The 22235-nt window shown below is 35.3% G+C and overlaps 1 protein-coding gene across 2 annotated transcripts; it reads left to right on the top strand.

The window, feature by feature from the left end:
• Nucleotides 1-1856: 1856 nt before the first annotated feature.
• LOC142622629 (uncharacterized) lies at nt 1857-22235 on the top strand. 2 transcript variants are annotated; one of them, XM_075796145.1, is made up of 14 exons: nt 1857-2212; nt 3474-3600; nt 3745-3988; nt 8732-8773; nt 10355-10426; nt 10554-10689; nt 10847-11004; nt 13565-13649; nt 14126-14328; nt 14482-14643; nt 17131-17280; nt 19614-19874; nt 20304-20576; nt 21822-22235. In XM_075796145.1, exons 1-14 carry the CDS (start codon nt 2149-2151, stop codon nt 22065-22067), a joined length of 2223 nt encoding a protein of 740 aa, XP_075652260.1. In that variant the 5' UTR covers nt 1857-2148; the 3' UTR covers nt 22068-22235. The 2 variants fall into 2 exon arrangements, with proteins under 2 accessions (XP_075652260.1, XP_075652259.1); XM_075796144.1 differs by having other exon boundaries at nt 1870-2212; nt 10775-11004.

A 22235-nucleotide genomic window follows, 5' to 3' on the forward strand; every position in this document is an offset into this window, starting at 1 on the left:
AATCAAATAGTTTAGTTTGGCTCTCAAAATAAAAATTGATGACTCCACCCCTTGTCCTTTGAATCCCAAGAAAAAAAAAATTGATATATTGATAAATGTTAAGTATTGTTTGTATTGGGTCTAGCCTAGGGGTGGTAATTTGTGTTTACGTGTCGAGTCTGTATCGTGTCGACTTAAGAGCATTCAACTATATAGGTTAATACTAACCCAACACATTTATTAAACGGGTTAATATTTCTCAAACCTAATATGACCTGTTTTTAAACAGGTTAATAGTGTTGATTTGTTTATTAGATTCTATCAAAGTGGAAAAAATACAAATTTTAATATTGACCAAATTAATTTGAACTATGAAAAACAAAAAACAAAAAACAAAATTTAATTTAAAATTCACAACTAACGATTAACTATATCACAAATAATCATTCAAAACTAAAGTATATTTTAATATTACAAATAGTTAATCACAATATGTAAAATAAAATAAAATAAACCACAACAACTAATAAGTTTATATACCTAGGACTTGAAGGGTATATTAATAAATGTCATTTAATTAAATGGGTCAAATGAGTTTTATGGGTTGAACACAAACTTGACATGTTTATTAAACAAGTCAATCATGCTAATTCGAATATAACACAGACCCATTAAGTCTCAATCCATGACCTGCTAATTTCGTGGTGTGTTATGTGATTTTCATGGGTTGTGTCGAATTTTGCTTCCAATAGTCCAACCGAAAACCTATTTTGGTATACCTTTTGTGGTGTCAGAATGTCAAAATATGTTTTTGGCCCTTGGGCCGGGTTCAGGGTATTGGTTTGTCCAAGCAGAGCCTTAAAGCCCATGAGCGAGTTGTTGATAAAAGGATTAGAGGGACTTGTCCGAGAAGGAATATTCCCTCGGCTAGATCGGGTAAAGATCGGGGTGATATGCTATGATGTTTAGAAGGGGATTCTAAGAGGTCTGGTGTATGATGATATGTTCTACAAAGAAATAGAGAGGAAGAATGGATAGGAAATATCTTGAAGAAAGCTGCTACCACCGCATTAAAGACTCTGCACCTACCTCTCTAACCGCATTAATGAAAAAATGACCTCTGCATGGAGGTGATCAGCTTTACAGTTATTGTTTGAAGACTTCACAAGGGTGGCGGATGGGACAAGTATCTAATTTGGTAATTTGTGGTACACGTGGACAGTAAAAGGAAGAAAGAGAGTGATATAAAGGAAGAAAAAAGGCATTAGAAAAAGGAAAGGAAAAGGAAGAAAGCATTGTACACATCAGCTTCAATTGTAATTTTTTGTTTGAAGAAGGAAAGGCAATACAAGTGATCCTCGGCTTATATTCGAGGAGAATTTTTGATATTTCTTATCCATTGATTGTGTAGATAGTGACGATCTAGACCACTTATTTGTTGTCCAATATCCATAAAACCTAGGTTTCAGGTCAACTCTCTACAAATTTGATTGTATAAGATTTTTTGGGCCTGAGCCCATCACGCGGTTGGGTCCGAGTACAAATTGTGCACTTATAATTCATTTTGCCATCTTGGATTGTCCGAATGAGTTGGGCCTTTAGCAAAATTCAAATCCAACTTGAACAACTCTTCCAAAAGTTAAAAAAAAAAAAAAGGAATGATAGAATTGAAAACAGCATTGTTCCCTTCCTTTGATTGAAGAAAGGCTGAGCAGATCCCAAAGGCCTGTTTGTTAATATTGTTTGAACAATAATTTTTTTGGTGTTTAAACAACAGAACGCTCATCTTCTTAATATATTTTTAACCACGTCTATTTTCACATTACTTAAATAACGTTACCAAACGGATCCAAATAGCCTTGCTCTACTTCAGGTAGGTCAAATAATAGCGTCTCGCTCTGGAGGTGCCAAGTAGACCATACGTGGCCGTTTTCTCGCTGCTCAAGCAACCCGTCTCTCTCTCTCTCACTGTTACACACAAACACAAATACACAGAATAATACTGCTGTTGTTTGTATGTGAAATCAAATCAGCCACAGAGTGAGTTCTCAATTCAAAATTCTCGTTTCGCTTGCGCATTACCACAAACACCTGCGTTGCAAACTCGCTTTCGTATGGGTTCGTCAACTCTGCCCCAATCTTCGTTCAGCTAATATCTTCCGGTAGCCAATGAGGAATGTCTTTGCTATTGCCATTCTCAACCGTCACCGCAATGTCGCTGTGCTCTCCAGAAGTACCAATCCTCTTCTATTTACTTTACATTTTACGTAGCTTCTATTTGATCCTTGAGAAAATGTAGGAATAGAAAAAAGGAACTCAAAATCTTCAAAACACGTTCAATAAATGAAAATTCAAGGTTAAAACTACTGTGAGAATTGAGTTTCCATGTAATTTGTTTCTCGGAAATCAAACGAGAGCTTTTGTTAGGTTTATTGTTATAATAGACATTAGATTGTTTGTTTTTTTTGTTCGGTCAACATGGACAAGATATTTGTATGGATATATTTAAGCGAAGTGATATTTTGAATATAACTTTAAATTTGTTAATGTCATTAGTGGAATTTCTAGGGGCTAGTTTATAGGTTATGGTTTGATTTATTATTGGCTTGTTGCTTGAACTTTGTGTTGTTATAACTTTCTTGGAATTTTGTTTCAAACAACTAGTGTTGTAAGAGTCAGGGTTTGGAATGTGGCTTAGGTTTTCTAGGGTGCTTAATGGTTTATTCAAGTATGTGTCTCTATAGTGATAAGTATTAGAAAAGTGGTCGTTACGAAGGCTTTAATGCAAGGCGAAGTGGAAAATTTTGGATAATGAAAGTCGGGACTAGTTTCCGCCCTTTGTTTGATTCTTTCTTTTGCTTAGTTCTTGTTTTTGTTGTCCTCTCTTTTTGCATGAACTAATGTTTGTTTGTTGGGCATGTTGTGAAGTTACAAAAGGCTTCATCAATTGAACCTGTTAGAGATCCAATTTGTATTTCCAGTTTGCTGGTCAGATCCACCCTGCCCATGAAGCAGGAGCTGTTGTTTTCACAGAACTAAATTAATTTAGTCTAATCTGAATTATGGAATTGTTGACAGTGTTTTCTGACTGATTAATGGAATTTTTCTATATTAGCATATGGACAAGGTTTTCAGGAGGAATCTTCTCCAACACACTACGTGGCAATATATAACTATCTATGTGTATTAGTTAAATAAATCACATGACTCATGAATAATATCACGTGAATAAAAGTATATGTGGATGGTCTTTTTAATTGCCATATTGTGGGTTGGGGGAAGTTGCCTCCAAACTGGTTTGGAGATAAATTTTTTTCCCAATAATATTTTTATCAATTGGGTGTGTGGTCTGCAACATTTTTTTTTTCATAATAAAAATACAATCCTTATTAGTTTATCTGCCATGGCCTTTGTTGTCACTTGGCTCTTACTATCTTTACTGCCAGCATGGATCATGATACTAGTCTTGTCACTTCACTTGGTTTTCCCTGCAGCTTCACACCATGATAGTTTCGTTGTGGCTATCTTGCGGAAATGCATGTCATTGGGATGTCAAACAGATATTGAAGTTGTTAGAAGACAAGATAATTGGATTCCATCACAGCTGTTGCTCCGAAATTCGTAAGTGGATTGGTTTCTTAAATTTTGTGAAAACTTGACATTTATGTTTTGCGTACAGAAATTCCTGAATGATTCATAGTTGTTCTTTGAAGTTTTCCTATGTCTCCATGATTGTTGTACTTCAGCTTAGAGATATTGGTGCAGATTTTCGACAGGTTTCTCCAGTGTGCATGGTGGAAGCCCATCGGCAGCGTATGCAAAGCTGAGGAAGGAATCGCTAGAAAGTGAATTTGGGCATACTCTTGGAACTTATGGAAAAAGTGTTTCCGTTGTTCCTCGTTTTGGTCCATTTTTGGCTTTGTATAGAGCAGCAATTGTTTCATTTCATGTGTTGAAGCTAAGCTTTTCGCAATTCTTCGTGCGAGACATAACAAAACGTGCCATCAAGGTATTTGACACCTTTTATTTTACTCATGCTGTGGATAATTCTCTGTTGCTTTTGGCTGAGTTTGGAACTTGCATGGATGGAGGTGTTGACCATAACTTAGTTCCTCAAATTCTGTGAAGTTGAGTTGTGATGAGCAAGGCATAAATATCGATTTGTTAGCATATTTCTTAATTTAGAGGCCCCTTTATTTGAAAATTCTTTATTTCAACACAGAAGTATGGAAAAATAGTGCTTTCAATACATGACAATTCAATAATGGGAGTGGATTGGCGACACCATCCCAAGTACCAATTTATGCAATAGAAAATAGACCTTCCTAGGAACATCTTCACTTTGATCATGATACTAGCATTGACACATTAACATCATACCTTTCTAGGAGCATCTTAACTTCGATCGTGTGCTAGTTTTGGCATATTACCATCAAGGAGCTCAAACGAAATGACAAAGATATAATAGACATCTATTTTATTATCATCTCTACTTTTATATTCGAGTTTGAGAATCAGCCTCTCCTCAATTTAGGAGAAGGTTGCCTCCCAAACCACCTCTCTCAAACCCCACATAAGTGTGAGTCTCATACAGTATGACTTTTTAAAAAATATTAATTTTTTTTTTTGTCTGTATCTGTTTAACAATTCATTTAAACTTGCAACATTGTTTATTTTTATCTGTTTAGCAATTCATTTAAATTTGCAACTTTGTGTGGTGCAGTATGGTGGTTAGCTTGTGATATTTTTCTATAAATACGTTGCAACTTGCAACTCTAAGTTTTGTTTCAGTCTATTCTTGTTACTTTTTCTTCTTTCGTTTGAAGTTTTGGCTGTTTGAGGATGAGGAACTAAGTTTTTTTGTTCTTCTCTTGTATACTTCCCATACTAGGAGTCTCCCTCCTCCCCCCTTGCGGCCCTGCCCTCTTAAAACTAAGTTTTTTTAATAAAGTGATTTTAAATTATTTTATTCTATTTTTTATATGTTTTTGGAGTACCACTTGCTATCATTATAATGATGCTATCAGCAACTACCAAGCTGTTACAATTGTGCACTTTCTATTTGTTATGTTAAGCTGCTTGGTGGTTCTTACCAACGAGGTAGCCATATCGTGGATAAATTTCTCCTGTCTGGGCAACATTGATCTTTCATGGTTGTAGCTCTCAATCCTTTAGCCTAGACACCATAGTTACTGGGTTTGGAGTTTTGTTGTGCCATTCATCTCTTTTTGTTATGACGTCTTTATGCATTTATGTGAAATGTTGGCCTACATTGTCAACCAATGCAATAGTTGGGTACTGCCATACTTTTACTTTTCCATTTATGCCATATTTGTTGGATTTTTTCAATTGTTTTTGCACTCTGTTCGCTTGTTTATGCACTTCATCTTTGGCACAAGAATCATTCTCTGGGTCTGGTGCAGTAAATTGTTCAGATAGTGGATGGTTTTGAGGTTGTTGATTCATTGAATGGGCATTCTCAATGAGAATGTTGGACTGTGTTAGTTCCTGCTTCATTTTTCTTAAGCTTTAAAATTTTTATTTGAGCTCAATATCAGCCTCAGTTGCCAAGAGCCTTATAACTAAATTATTTGACACCTCCTGATGTTTTTAATGTAGACATCTAGCATTCAAATCCCCCTTTTCCTGTTGTAACTATCATTATAAAAAATAAAAAAAATCAGTCTCAGTTAGCAACACGACAACAACATGGATATTGCACACCTGTTCGTAGGTTCAGTATGTCCTATGTAGGATGTGTTGCATGCTATGTTGTTTCCTTTTTTTTTTTTCCCGTTTAATTTTTTTTAATAAGGATGCCAATTGCTTTTACATATAATGAGTCTGCTGGTACTGCTACAATATCTGTGCCTCTTGCCATTCCATCATTGTTGAATCTTCTGGTAAGGGGTTCTTTACTGCTTTGTAATGCTGCTTGAGCTTTGTAGGTGGCTTTTGAGAAGTAGCCAAAGGGTTGCTTCTCAAGCAGTTGCAGCTTCTCATATTAACAAAATTTATGAATGTTACAAGCCTACCAAAGTGGCCCTACCATTTGGTCACAATAAAGTCCTCAACTATTTTGTAGGCTTCCATCTATTCCCATAGCTATTCCTTATGGTATGTTTTGGTTGGGTGAAATGATAAAGGGGGAAGAGAAAATAGGAGAGAGGAGGGTTTTTGGTTGGGAATGAGAGAATGGGGGTGGGGAAACCCAGGGCCCACCATAGAAGAAGAAAAAGTTTTCTCCCCAATTTGGGAAGAAAACTAGAGAGAAAAGTGGGGAGGGAGTGGGTTTGATGGGAAACTACCCATCTGCCCTCCCCTTATTTAATGTTGCTTCTTTTTTTCCTTCTTCTTTTTTGTTTCTGGCTGGAGTTGAACTTGACTTTGTTTCATGTTTTGCTTTTTGCTTTTTTTTTTTTTGGGCATTGTTTCATGTATTGCTTCTTCTTCTTCTTTTTTTTTTTTTTTTTAATCAAACGGAAACATTTATTATTATTATTATTATTATTATTATTATTATTATTATTATTGTTTTTCCGGATGTTTTATTAGTTGTGTTAGTTTGTAGTAATTAAAAAAAATAATTTTTATAAACTATTAAAAAATAGTTTAAAAAATAGTTTTTTATGTACTAAGGGCATGAGAGTAAATTTTTTCAAACTACAATTTCTATCCTCTCACTTTTTTACTCAACCAAATAAAAGAGTTTTCTATCTCTCCACTTTTCCACTCCCTAAATCAAACACACGGAAGGAAAACTAAATCTTTTCTATCCGCCTACTTTTCCATCCTTCCAACCAAACGAACCCTTATTGTTTGCCTTGAAGTAAAATTCAAGTGTTTTGCTCCAAAGAACAAGGGAAGAACAATTCACGTTTCTTTCTCTTTGTTCGACGAATTAATTTGTAAAGAATTGCTGATATTATAGATAACATACTTTTTTTAAGAATTTTTATGAAGTAATAATATTTATTGAAAGAGATTTTAAAGGAATTTCTTGATCTGAATATGCTGATTGATAGTGTCTCAATTCATGATTTATCATCCAAAATAATTCCTGCATAGTTTGAGCGTTGAGCTCTAGAATGGGTGATTAAGTTGTGGCGGCTAGATTAGAAGGGATTCAGAAGAATTTCCACTGGGGGGGGCTTTTGAGGAAACTTTTAAATATCCTTTAGTTGCTTGGGATAAGGTTTGTTTGCCAATGGAGGTTGGTGGGTTGGGGATTCAAAGGATTGGATTGTTTAACCAGGCTTTGCTTGGAAATTGGCTATGGCGCTTTGGGAAGGAAAGTAACAGGTTATGATGTCTGGTTATAGCAACTAAATATGGTGTGACTGGAGGAGGCTGGTGTACTGGAGATGTGAGAGGAACTTATGGGTGTGAGATGTGGAAGAGTATTAGGGCAGGAGTACAGAAATTCTTTGGACATGTAGCGTATGATGTGGGTGAGGGTCATTGTATTCGATTTTGGTACTATCCTTGGAGTGGAAATCCTCCTCTAAAGGACATGTTTCCAAATTTATTCGCTCGTTCTCGGTCTAAAGAAGCCTAAAATTTCTGATTTGGTGGTTTCTACATTAGAAGGGGGAAGTGGGAGTTGGAATTTACAATTCCACCAAGCTTTTCATTATTGGGAATTAACGGGTGTATATTATTTTTTTGAGCTTCTTTATCCCATACGCCAAGGGGAGCGGGGATGATAACCGGACTTGGAAGTTGACTTAGACTGGTGTGTTTGATGTGCGCTCCTATAATAATTTTTTGGTCGGTTCTTTTACTAATATCTTCCCTTGGAAGAACATTTGGTGTGTGAAGGTGCCTAAAAGAGTGTCTTTATTTTTATGGATAGCAGCTAGGGGTGGGATTCTCACCATTGAGATGGAAGGCCCTAGTAAATTGGTGCTGCTTATGTCATTGTGATGGAGAATTTGTGGACCATCTTTTACTCCATTGTAAGTTTGCTAATGCTTTATGGAGAGAAGTTTTTCAGGTGTTTGGGATCCAATGGGTGATACCGAAGTGGTTAGTTCTCTTCTTTTTGCATGTAGGAATTGGTTTAGGGAGCACCATTCCACTACTTGGAATATGGTTCTAGCATGTCTGATGTGGTTGGTTTGGTAGAAACGTGGTTGGTTTGGTAGAAACGTAATACCTGTACCTTTGAAGATAAGGAGATACCTTTGAAGATAAGGAGATACCTTTAGATCTCTTAAAATCTCTTTTATTTGGTAATTGGGGGTTTATGCAACATCTTTCCATTCCTGATTTTTTGAATTTTGTTCGATCTAGCTCTTGAGTTTTATTTATTCGTTTCATGTTCAAAGTGTTCACCATCGTGAACATGATGTTCATTTCATTCAATAAAAGTCCTATTACCTATAAAAAAAAAGGGCGATTAAGCATCTTTAATTTAAAGTTTATTCATGCATAAATAAGTTTATGTGCATGTGTTTGGATTAGCTTCTTCTCCTTCCTTCTTAAAAAAAAAAAAAACTTATTAGCTTATTTTCTTATGAACAGCATTTTAAAGCTTCACAAATTTCTAGATACAACTGCACTTTACTCAATTTTGACAAATCAGTAAAAAGCTAATCCAAATGCACATGCTGATTTTTTAATTTGGGGAAACATGTTACCAATATGAATATAAGTTGGAGCTATATTTTATTTATTTCTTTGGCGGAGAAACACAAGAATACATGTCACTGATTTAAATTTACAGTAACTTATGTACATTTTATTGCAGTTCCGTGAAACTTTGATCCGCTTGGGCCCATTCTACATCAAGGCAAGTCATTCTTGTTGTTGTGAAATTTCCTTGTCATTTTCTTTAGTAGTCTTAAAATTTGTCATATCTTCCTGCCTTTTTTCATTTTTATTCTGTATTTTAGAACTATATGCATTACATGAAGTTGAGTGTCTAATGTAGGGTATGGAATGAAGAAATTTGTTTAAAGATAGGAGTGACTCTTATTGATGAGAAGATGCAGGAGAGTTGCTTGAGATGGTTTGGTCATATGTAAATAAGAGCAATTCATGTATCAATGAGGAAGAGTGATTTGATTCAAGTAGAGAGAATGAAAAGAGGTAGAGCATGAAGTAAAATAACGCTAGTGGAACTAGTAAAAAAGGACATGTCAATTAAAGAAGCAACAAAGAGAATGACTTTGGATAGGGGAAGAATGAGGATAGAGGACCCCAAAGTTTTGGGTCCAAGGTTTTGATGTTATCTTTGAAGGTCTAATGTAGGCTGTGTATGGACATGTTTGTTTGTTTCTGGTATATCAATCTTTCATCATACATTTAACATGTAAGTGTAATTGTCAGATAGAAGATTAATATCATCAACTAATACTGAGGAGGTGAAGATTCAATTCTGTCAGTGGTTGAAGGTTGTTGTTTGTTCCCATACATCAATCTTTCAGCATTCATTTCACATGTAATTATTAGACACAAGATTAATATAATCCACTAATGCTGAGGGGTGAGGATTCAATTCTGTCAGTGGTTGAATGTGGTTGTTTGCCCCCAGTATATCAATATTTCAGCATACATTTAACATGTAATTTAGATAGAAGACTTATATCATCAACTAATGCGTAGGTTTCAATTATCTCAACTGGTAAAATTTCTTGTCATTGAATAAGAGATATGGGGTTCAAACCTCGCCTACACAAAAAACCAGTTGGTGTGATGATAAAGAGCAATTGTCAGGGAGCGGACTGCGGACGCTATAAGTTGAAATTCTATCTTTTATATGTATATATCATCAACTTATACTGAGGGGTGAAGATTCAATTCTGTTTGAAGGTGAAGGAAGAGTAGGAGAAGATGGAAGAGCTTGATCAGGTGGTGTGTAAAAAAGATTATAGACATGAGATACATAGGTGTACTTTGGCTCTCTGGTTTGAAGGGAAAGAAACCCACACATTCCGAAAGAAAATATGTGACGGTGGCTAGCTGGTAAATCCTGTTGGTAAATATACCATGGACTTTGGGATCAAATCCTGCCTTTAGCCAATCACTTTGTTGTTTTGTTTTTTTTCCCCCCGGGTGTGTGTGTGGGGGAAGAGGTGGGGCGGGGGGGTGGGGGGACGGACCAAGAGTTGGAGAATGCTCTTTTATCTTACAACTCATTAAACAAAAATCTGAGATTGCAAAGGTATCCTTGCGAGAAAAGAGTATTATTTATTCCCTTGCATTCTCTACAAAATTTGCATTAATTCTTTTACAAACTTCTGTGTGATGGATGTTATAAATGGAATGTGATGAGGAGTAATCACCTGGATTGGAATTTCAAATCATTAGATGACTCTCAAATTGCTATATGCTGAAATTTACTTATCTAACCTTTTATTTGTATTTACAGCTTGGGCAAGCTTTGAGCACAAGGCCAGATATATTGCCAACTGTATATTGTCAAGAGCTTGCTAAGTTACAGGTTTGCTAGATTTCTTTTTATCGTTTGCCTCTTCCCAATGGGTCATGTGACCAAGTATGATGATTAGATCTTCTGCTGCCATGTTGGTTTATCTCTCACAGTTTAAGCTTTCCTGTATGTTGTGTAGGATCAAATACCTCCATTTCCAACTCACATTGCAATTAAATCTATTGAAACCCAGTTGGGTGCTCCTCTTTCACAAATTTTTGCTGACATCAGTCCAGAGCCTATTGCAGCGGCATCCTTAGGGCAGGTTTATAAAGGTTAGAGAATCTCTTTTGAAAAATGGGAAGATTATATGCTCTCTAGTCGGGTTGCATTGATCTGTCTCTTCACTTTTCCATATAGATGTCCTGGGAAGATCTGTATGTTGGAGAAAACTGAAGCTAAATGTTTCATTTTGTTGTTCAAGTCTTGCAGCTCACCTGCATTCTGGAGAGTTGGTAGCTGTCAAGGTACAGAGACCGGGTATGTCACTTTCATTGACCCTTGATGCATTACTATTCCAGATGATTGGGGGTCAATTGAAGCGGTTCGCTAATGCCCGTAAAGACCTCTTAGTAGCTGTGAATGAAGTGGTGAGCCTTCTGTATCTCAACTGTATAGATATCCAGCCTTCTTTGTTAATGATTTCTGCTGCCGCATATAGTATCTTCATTTCAAAAATATGCTTAAAATTGATATCTTCAAGATCTTGTATTGGATTCTTTACTCACAAAGACAATAAAACTCTGAAGCCAGCATTGAGAAATTTTCTTGTTAAAATTTACTGGATGTCCTCTCTATGCCCAATATTTGATTTATTTCCCTCTTCAAATGCTATTTAGATGATTATACATAAAAAATAGGGCTCTACAATAATTTCTTGGTGTTTTGCTTTGGAAATGGGGATTAGTGGTTAGTGGGTTAGGCCTGATGTTGGACCATCTTGATAACTGTTCCATGGTGTAGGTCTGCCCCAGCCCATGGATAGCCCCAATTTATTGGTGGTCTCTCTCTCTCTCTCTCTCGCTCGCTCTCTCTCTCTCTCTCTTTATATATATATATAGAAATAGACTGTACTTGAAATTTTATTGTATACAAAACACAACAGCTATACGACCCCATCACTATTGCTTGTATACGTGAAATGATCAATCCAAAAGTTTCGGTCTTCCACTTTCAAAATCTTCCTCACCCTTTATCTGGTTCATGAAAACTCTTTTTTTATTTTTATTAAGTAAGAAAGAAGTATATGAAAACTCTCATGAGCATAAGAGTTTATCTTTGACTTTGTTATGAGTAAGCTGCATCCCTACATCTTCAATCTTGTCATTCCCCTTATTCTTCTTCTCACTTATGTATTTATTTATTTTTTGTTGATAATTCAATAGTTGGGGGTGGGGAATTTGAACCCTTGGATATCTCCATTAGAAACACCAAGAGGTGTTAGTTGAGCTACAAGGTTGTTAGCTTATTTCATTTTCTATAACTTCCTTCTTTTAGGATGTGTGTGTGTGTATGATTTTTTTTTAATAGGTAAGAAAGATGTATATTAAAAAAACTGCTAAATGCAAAGTAGCACTAGCATATCAAAAGTACGAAAAAAGATGGAAAAACAAAAACATAAAAAAAACACTAATTACAAAGAAGAAGAGAGCTAAGGAATAAAGGAAGAGAATCGCTAGATGCGAGTCCCCAAGCCCTAGCCCATTAAAAAAGGGAACCAGAAAAGAGAGCAAGCAGTTGGTCATCGGATCTATCTAAATTCTCAAACATCCACCGATTGTGTTGCCTCCAAATACACCCCATCAAGCAAATTGAGGAGGCCACCTTCAAGCAAATTGATGCTTACAAAGGGTTTAAGAAGAAATTCCAGCAACATAACAAGTTTACAACTAGGAGAAGAAAGTATGATTGAAGCTGGAACACTGATAGATCAATTTCTAGAATAAATTAGTTCAAGAAATATTCAAATTTTAAATTTCATATAGTAGAGAAGAAAAGACTTGATACAATTACTAAAAATATCTACTTAGTATATACATATGCACGCACACACAAGCTAGACAAAATGGACCAATGAGATTTCTTTACTTGAGATTAATTTCTTTGACATTAGTTCTCATGTCGGACAAAACTTGACCTCAAGTTTGACTTCAATTTTCCATGATCTTTTTGGAGGCCTAATTAATACTTCTGATTATTTTTATCATCAAGAAATAGTTCCTTATCCCTAATATAGAATTTGTGCATAACAATTATAAGAACTTTTCTTCAGCTTGTAAGATGAACAAGTCTTGGAATTACCATCATTTGTCACTATACATATTTATTCTAAAAATTGGCTCAACCTCATCCTTGCATCTTTTGAATCTTGTTGAATTGAGTCTTGATCTTTAAATTCTTACCAGACACGAAAATAGAAGTAAAGATTCTCATGATTTGACATTATGTAGATTGAAGAATTATTAAAAACCATATCTTTCCTAGTGAAAGTATCCACATTCACTAAAAAGTTTCTCTTTGGAATTTCATTGAAAGTTTTAGTTAACCGTTGTTTTTTTCTCTCTTTTGTTTTATTTATTTTTGGTGTTTCCTCTTTATGTATACAACCAGTGTACCTGGGTAGTGCGTCTCTAAATCATTATAATCAAGTTAGACACTAACTTATCCTACAATGTCTTGTGCCACATGTTCTATAAGTCCTGCATCAAGGAGGGAGTTTTCATCTTCTATTTAATCTCATCCTTGATACTACCTAAGTACCTCCAGTATGTCAAGTGATTGTGGTTGCCTCCCAAACTCTCCATACAGACTCCCACTGGTTCCCGTTGCTAAAGAGCTTGTAAATTTCATGAAAAATCTTCTATCATACACATCATCTTAGCCATCTGTGTCTGTTGGCCTTGTTTTCCTCTAACCCATGACCTTTACCACAACTCACCATGGCTTATATCAGTGTGTGTATTGTTTGTATCAACTTTTGGCATCATATTTTTTTTATGTCAGCTTTTGTGTATCGTCAATGCTTATCTATGAAGTGCTTCTTATTTCTTTTGTTTTTACTTATTCAATGGCACGTTTACCATTATGTTCTTAATGCGATTGTCAATGTACATGCTTATGGATGTCTTCAGATGTCTTTTGAATAAACAGGTCAGGCACATGTTTGATGAGATTGATTATGTCCAAGAGGGGAAAAATGCTGATCGTTTTGCTTCTCTCTATGGTTGCTACCCGTGTAAGTTGTTCCCCACTTCTAACCTGTGCAGTATATGTATTAGTTTTCAAGGTCGTATAACAGTGTAGATATGAATGAATATCTTTACCTGTATGCTTAGACCACCTATATTTGAAGTGCAAATTTGGTCAGCAAGTATTTTGCTTATTGAGGTTTAATTTTCCCATTTCTTTGTGGCTTTACTTTTTTGAGGACCACTTGATCAAGATGAAAATATAGTTCTGAATGAAGTTTGTGGGAAACGGATGGTAACATCTGAGCCTTTAATTTATTCAGAACAGCTTGTACTGTGTGCTTATTATAGAAATGCTTTCTGGATGCTGGGTATGCGATGGCATCTTTTTGTGTATAAGATGTCGTTTTAGGATATCAACACCCTTCCATAAGGCTCAGTGTGTGTGTGGTTGAATTTTATGTTGTGTCTTTGATCAAGTATATGCACAATTTGTTTAAGCAGAGTTTTGATGGGTGAACAGGTGATAATCAAAATAGCCACCAAAAAACTACAGCTGGGAAAACTGTGCAATATGAACGAGCTAACGGTGTTAAAGTTCCAAAAATATATTGGGAATTCTCACGGACTGCTGTGCTTACTATGGAGTGGATTGACGGAATAAAGCTTACGGATGAAATTGGCCTGAGAAAGGCCTGTCTAAACAGACAGAAGCTGATTGATCAGGTATCAAGCAGAAATTTCTCTGTTGTGCATTGGTGGTTCATAATAAATTATTTTCTGGCATTGAACATTATCATACAATCTTTTTGCAAATGCATTGCGTGTTATTTTTCCTGAAGTTTTGTATTTATCACCCTCATTCCTTTGTATTCATAGGGCTTATACTGCTCTTTGAGGCAATTGCTTGAGGTTGGATTTTTCCATGCTGACCCACATCCGGGAAACCTTGTTGCTACAGACGATGGAACTCTTGCATATTTTGATTTTGGAATGACGGGGGATATTCCTCGCCACTACCAAGTAGGACTTATTCAAATGGTAAGAACTAGTTGCATGGTAATTAACTGAGGGGAAAGCTCTGAATTTGAGTGTATTCATGATAGAAAATTTAAGCATTCTTTTATGGAAATTCCTTAGTCTTACAAAAATGCAAATGCTCTGTAATTTTGGTGTACACAATCATCTGTTGATGAACTAAGAGAATAGGGCCAGATATTATTCCTATTGGAAAGTTGTTATTTAGTTTCTCTGTGACTTACAGGTCATGTGCTGATGTGCATGATGTTGCATACCATTTCTTGTGTCATGGCCTGCAATTTTTACCACAAGAAGATTTGAGTTTCGGCATGGATTTATGTTGATATTTCAAGTGAAATTCTTGTTGTTAATACTATTTGCAGGGTTTCCTGAGAAGAATGTATTACATGGTTGTTCATTGAGTTGTAGACGTCATTGTCGTCAGTTTTATTTTAAGATTGTAACACTTTGTAACTAACGTGTTATTAGTCGAACAGTATGTACTTAAGAAATAAAATTAGATATAGTTATTACAATTTTTTTGGTGAAAAAACTAGGTGTACTATGTGAAGCATGGACATACCAAAATGGGCAACGTGTTGGCTTCCAACATGGGAATGGCGCACAGCTGCCTGTGTGTCCGTGGGATGTCTGGCAAAAATAAAATTCTTTTTATTATTATATTTTTCAGACGCAGCTGGGACACAACAATAATAACAACTACAAAGCCTTACTCCCAAAATTTGAAAGAAAAAAAAGGGGGGTGGGGGGAAGGGGCGTTGAAAAAGAGAGTTTTATTTATTTATTTATACAACCTAGCACAATTTGAAAGCTCTAGATCTGTAAAACTTAAAATCAATCTCTTTCATTCTTACTCTGAACACCAGAGGTTTCCCATCTCTCTCGCCAATCTGCACCTATAGGCTCTGGACTCAGTTTGTCGACCCTCATTGGCATCATCTTGGCACCACAGTGCTACTCTGTCAGCGGTGCTGCTTGTCTTGGCTCATCTACTTCTGTTTTTATGTTCACTTTTTTTCTACTCCATAAAGTAGTTGAACTGTTAAACTCTCGCCATTATTTTTTTTTTTTTAAAGAAAACTCTCAGTCAAGTAGTCAATGCATCTTTGTCCAATATTTCAGATTGTCTTATCTTTTCTTTTATTGGTAAGTTAGACATGCACCCAATAGATCTTGAAGGGGTGTTGCTGATTGGATTTGTTGGAGACCTACGAAGACAGGGCTGTTTGAGGTGAAATCATTTTATACAGTGCTTTGTGGCAGCTTTGATTTATTGTTTCCTTGGAAGAGTATTTGGAAGGCTCATGTCCCAACTAAGATAGCATTTTTCACATTGAGTGCGGCGTTGGGAAAAATCATTATGGTGGATTTAACTTACGCAATCCAAGGATTATTGTTGTTTATTGGTCTTACATGAGCAAGAACAGACAGCGGGGAGAGTGTTGACCATTTATTGCTTCATTGTGAAATTGTTATTTAGTTTTGGTTTCTCATATTTAGTTTTTTTGGGGTGCAATAGGTGATGCCAAACAGGGTGATTGAGTTCAACACTGTTGGGGTGGGGGCTTTGTTAAAGGTTGTTCGGGTGTCCTTTGGCAGGCCATTCTTCCTTGCATTGTGGGTCATTTGGAAGGAGCATATTGAACGAGCCTTTAAAGGTTTAGAACAGAGCATGACAGAGGCGAAGTTAACTTTTTAGCGTGTTCTGTTTTGAGTGGATGGCTGTTTACTATGCCATTCTATTTCTCTTTTTTAGATTTCTTGATTGCTGTACTGTATGTGGAGGTTGTCTTTCAGTACACTGCTTGTATATTGAAAGGAATCCCCATCTTTGATTTTTAATAAATATTTTTCTTTTTCAATCCAAAAAAAAAAGCATAAAGTACCTTATCACATTATTAACTTTAAAAAAGTGAATTTGTAAACTGGAGGCCCATGAAGCCATTATCTCTGGCTTTAGTTACATGTACCAAAGAGATTTGTGTTAGAGGTAGCATTTCTAACTATTAGCATTGACTGCCCATACACTATTCATCTGTGTATTATTGGTTCAATGTTCTCCTTTTTACTTGTCATTTTTTTCTCTTAAATTAAAATTAGAGTTTTGCTTAGTATCTGAAAATGTGCCTTAGGTGCCCAGTGAGCTTGATATCTTGTGCACTTGCATATTGATGTTCTAAAAAGCGAGTAGGTTCAGGCAACCTTTATTTACCTATGTAAAAATATTTGAAAACAGTTCCCATGTATCTTTGCATGTTTGTTTATTGTTGTTTTCCTATATCTAAAATCATTTTAATGATGTCAACCAATCTCTTTTCAAGCCGAGTCATTTAAAAGTGTTATGTGTTGATGAATCTTGATTAGTTTCTAATATGCTCTCACTTTTTGATTTCTCATCCCTCGCCCTTCTTCAATAGACTATAATGCCAAAAGCTGTTGAATTCACCTTAGGTTGTGTATCTGTTAATAATTTTTTGTTTCTTTCAGCTTGTGCACTATGTTAATCGTGACTCTCTGGGTTTGGCAAATGACTTTCTTTCTTTGGGATTTATTACTGAAGGGGATGATATAAAGTCTGTTGCAGATGCACTGCAAGAAGCCTTTGCTGATGGGACTAGACAATCTCAAGACTTCCAGGTTTGTGCTTATGGTTTATAAACCATTCCATGTAAATCTTGTGGCTAGCTGTGTAATTTCCATATATATATATATATATATTAAATATGAGGTTAGTATAGCCATTATCAGCAAATCAAAGTTATTAGTCTATCCACGTTAGGATATAATTAGGCATATGGCAGATTTATTGTAAACTCTCTTGTTTGGTCATGATTACAAAAGGAAAAGTTCAACCACCTATGTCATGAACACTATATTTGGAAGTTTGGAGGGAGAGGGGAGTAGAGGGTAAGGAGGGGAAGGAGAGGTGAGTAAATGAGAGTAGAGGGGAATGGTTACAGGTTACCCATTCATCTTGTTTGGATGTTTTAAAAATTAAGTAGGGGGAAGGGGAATAGATACCCCTCCCCTTTGTTTGGATTTTTTTAAAATTAAGTAGGGAGAGGAGAGGGGAGGAGAATTTAATGTAAATTGACCATTATGATCTTATTTTATTAATTTTAAAGAAATAAATATTAATTGACATATTAAGTGCAAGATTGACTTTTCAATTTTTTTAATCCTTCCACTCCACTCTTCCTCCGAATCTCTCCAATTTGGGAAAATTAAAAATGAGGAGTAAGATACCTCTCCAAATCCCTTTAAAACCCTCCCCCTCCCCTCTTAAAAAAATCCAAGCAAGGTTCATTTAACCATACCCCTCCCATTTACTCTACTCACCTCTGCTCCCTTAAGAAAAGCAGATGGGAGAAGCTTTAGTTATGCCCTTCCTGCCTCAGAAAAAGTGAATGAAGTTGCCAACTAAATTGGAGAAAGTTTACTGCAGGTGCCACTGCTATTTCCCATGTTCAAGGAACTTGAAAACTCTCATAGCTACATATTTTCATTATGTTCTGATGTCAAATGTACACCATTATCTTCTGGCTATTTTACAATTACTTATAATATATATATATATATATATATTATCTTCTGGTGATTTGATTTTAAAAACTAATGCTATGAAATATTTTTGGTAAGTAGTCTTTTTCCACCCTTAAAAAGAATAAAATAGGATTCTCACTTTTCAGGTGTGTTTCAAATGTTTATATAAGATAAACGCTTGTATCTGGCAATAAGGCTGAAATTATCTAGAGAGGGGTTATTGATTTGAGCATTGATAAAGAAACAACAATTTTTACAACCTTTTTCACAACTTGATGGTGGCAAGTTGTGATTAGAGCAACATCTCTTTCGCATAGGCCTACCACTTACACTACTGCACTACAGGCCACGTCAAAAAGTTATTAATAACTATGTGTCCCTAGACTTATTATACCATGTTATGAGTAGTATTTACATGTTAGGGTAAATTTGTAATAATGTATTAAGCTATTTGTATAAATAGTTAAATACTAAGCATGTGTGTTAGAATAATTTAAATAACCATAAGCATACTTCCTGAGAATAATATGGTATTAGAGCCAAAAATTAATTGCTGCCACTAATGTTGATGTCCACCATCAATGCATGTTTTTATCGTCAATGACCACAATAATTGAACCCTTTGATGCTAGCAACCAAAACCATAGACCGTAGTAATTGAACCCTTTGGGCATGGTTGGTCTTGATTGTACTATACATTTGTCTGTTGGTTTAGATGTCATAAAAAGATATTGAGCTGGATTGTTCTAAAAATAAGTTTGTTTATATATATATATATATGCGCACGTGTGTCTAAATGATGTTGCACTACCAGCATGTATGCTTCGTTAAATGCTCTATATATATTTGCACGTGCGTCTAAATGATGTTGCACTACCAGCATGTATGCTTCGTTAAATGCTCTATATTGGGTTTCCTATGGATCTGCTAGAGAACTGCTTGTGATGACTAAGCCATTAGGATATTTGGATTGTTTTCAATTTTCTTCATCGTCTTCCCTTGTTTTTGCTTCGGGGGACCTCTTACATGCTTCTCTTAAAATATTTGTCATGATATCATTTAGAAACTCAAGTTTTAGATGTGATTCTAATCTTCATGTGGATAATCACATGTTATTAATTCTGTGGTGTACTCTGCATTATGTATTTGTGTTTTGAGTATTTTGACTACTGGGGCAGCATCAGGCTTGTTCTAAATATCAATCTGTTTAGAATATGTATCTACTGATGTTTAGTAACTCTTTTGAAGTCTGTGAGGTGATGCTGTTTATATAAAAAGAAAAAAAAATGTGGGCATGATGGCCCACCGAGTATATGAGGATCACAGTTTCTTAATTTATTCTTCTCTTCTTTTCAGAAACTCCTTGAGCACAATTGTGGTTATAATAGGACAAAACTTTATTATATTGTTTCTGCATTGGATTTCAGGGAGTAATGAATCAGCTATATGATATAATGTATGAATTTAACTTCTCTCTACCCCCGGACTATGCCCTGGTGATAAGAGCTTTGGGATCGTTAGAAGGCACAGCAAAGGTTCTGGATCCTGATTTCAAAGTTATTGAGAGTGCATATCCTTTTGTCATTGGGAGACTTCTGGAAGACCCAAATCCTGATATGAGAAAAATTTTGAGAGAATTACTCATTCGTAATAATGGATCCATAAGATGGAATCGGTTGGAGCGGCTGGTAGGTAGTCTCTACTTTTTTTTTTTTTTTTGTCTGTCTAATGTGCAATGTAATTTCTCTCCATATAAGATGTGAATTTTTTGAAACAGTTCATGCTATTTTTAATGAGATTATACTTCATAAAGTTCAAAATTTTACCTGAATTGATTCTTTCTTAATATAATTTTATTGATGAAGAGAAACTACCTCAAGTATACAAGTATACAGGAGGTGTACATGAAATAGTCCAAAATATTGCAGAAAATGATACTTACAAACTAAAAGAGAGGGAAACAATTAAATTTACAATAGAATGTACCTATTCAATTAACGGTCTTTTGAAAGATGACTTCAATCGAAGTCTCTTTGATTTTTTTTTTTGTTTACACAGAATTTTTCAATAATTTGTTTCATGGAATTATATTAAGAGGCTTCTCTATATTGTTCCAGATAGCAGCAATATCAGAATCCAAGTTGACTGAGGAAATCCCTAATTCTGAGGAAAGTTCTTCAAGTCCTCTGGGCTGGAAATCATTTGACATGCGTGCTGTAGTCTCTGCCACTGAAGATCTTCTACAGTTCATTTTATCTGAAAAGGGTGTTAGGGTTCGCGTTTTCCTTCTTCGGGATATAATTGGAGCAGCTGATGTTTTGCTGCAGGATGAAGTCATTGGTTGCATTCCAAGCGAGAAGCTTGAAGCAATAGGGATGACTAAATTCGAGGTTTGTCTAAATTGATCTTATTGATGTATCTAATTGTTGCTTAGACAATTTTTCTTAAAAAGTATCTTCAGTTACTTGAACATGCTGAGGTAATTCTGAAGGCCACAGGTCTCTTTTGTTCCTAAGTGCTTCAGGTTTTAAAAGATTGAGTTTTACCCAACTTTTGGTGGAGTATATTGCACAACAACTTCTTAAATGGATGTAAATCTTGAATTAATTTAAATATTTTCTCAGTGCTGTCATTTGCCTTTAAACCTTAAAAGGGAGCACAGAATAAGCTAATTGTGATATTTATTGGCCATTACAGTTGAAGTTTCCTCTGGAAGCTATTGCCTTATGTGCCTTCATTACAATGCTTATTAATTTCTTGTTTGAGATATGGGACTTCATACCTTCCTGGTCAATCTGGTCAAGTGGGAATATAACAGCACAAGTGGCACTTTTTGAAACTATATTCATTTACTGAAAATCCCTTATATGTTGTAGAAATATCATGGATATCGAAAAAAAATGCTAATTTGGTCCCTATATTATGGGTATTTTCGTTTTGGTCCTTGTGTTTTTAAAAGTTTTGTTTGCTTCTTGAGTTATTCAACAATGTTTCATTTTGGTCCTTGTCATCATCTCAACAACGGAACAAAAAAAAAATCTCCAATTTATTTTCTTTTCTTTTCTTGCACTTTCTTGGTAACCAAACACAGCAATCTGAAAATTCACGCCAAAATCAAACCCTTTACTAAAATCAAACCTCAAACCCCCCCCCCTCAAACCCAAATTCTAATAGCTGTTTTTCTTCTTTAAAAATAAATAAAAAACAAAAATCTAGGCTTTGTCAATGTCCTGTCCAGAGCTAGGTCCATGTGTGAACATTCTGTCTACCACAATAAAATTTTCCATCACTGAGATGATTATGACCAAAATAAAACATTGCTGAAAAACTCTAGGACCAAAATGAAACTTAGAAAAACACAAGAACCAAAATGGAAATGCCCCAAAATATTGGGACCAAAATAGCATTTTGCCTAATTATTATGATGCCTTTTCATGGCAATTGTTCCTAACAACCACTGGTTTAGTCTGATATTCATGTTTGATCAGACAATTTGAAAGTAAGAAGAGGGGATAGATCATGTCTTGTTTGTCTTGTTTCACTAGGTATATGGTTCTGATGGTAAATTTTCTTAGTTTCTTCATTTCAAGTGTAACAATAATGGGATAGTGATGCTACATTTTTGTATTTTGCAGGAGCATTATTCTATGCTCTTAAGGATTTTTAACGGTTTTCAATATCTCCGTGAAGCAATAAAGTTGGCCCCAGAGGTCTGGACAGCAATGCTTGTACGGATGGCTGTGAAGCCAGAAGTCCATAAATTTACTTTTGACATTGTTTCAGCTTTAGCCATGCATTTTAGCCATAAACTCCCAGAAAATTCTTGGGTTTGTATTTCTAGATTTCTTCACAAGTTGGTGAAAAACTGCAGCTCTGATTAATTTAGGCATTAGTAATCATTTTTTTTTTTTAATTTTCATTGTGACCCATATTATTTCTTTACATAAAATGTTAATTTCTATGCTGCTGCTGGAATTGTATATATGAGAAGCAGAAAAGTTGTTGCAGTTCTAGATTGAAATAAAGAGAAAGCTCAGAGCATTAACTTT

This window comes from Castanea sativa, chromosome 1, assembly GCF_040712315.1.
Source record: "Castanea sativa cultivar Marrone di Chiusa Pesio chromosome 1, ASM4071231v1".
NCBI classification, from domain to species: domain Eukaryota; kingdom Viridiplantae; phylum Streptophyta; class Magnoliopsida; order Fagales; family Fagaceae; genus Castanea; species Castanea sativa.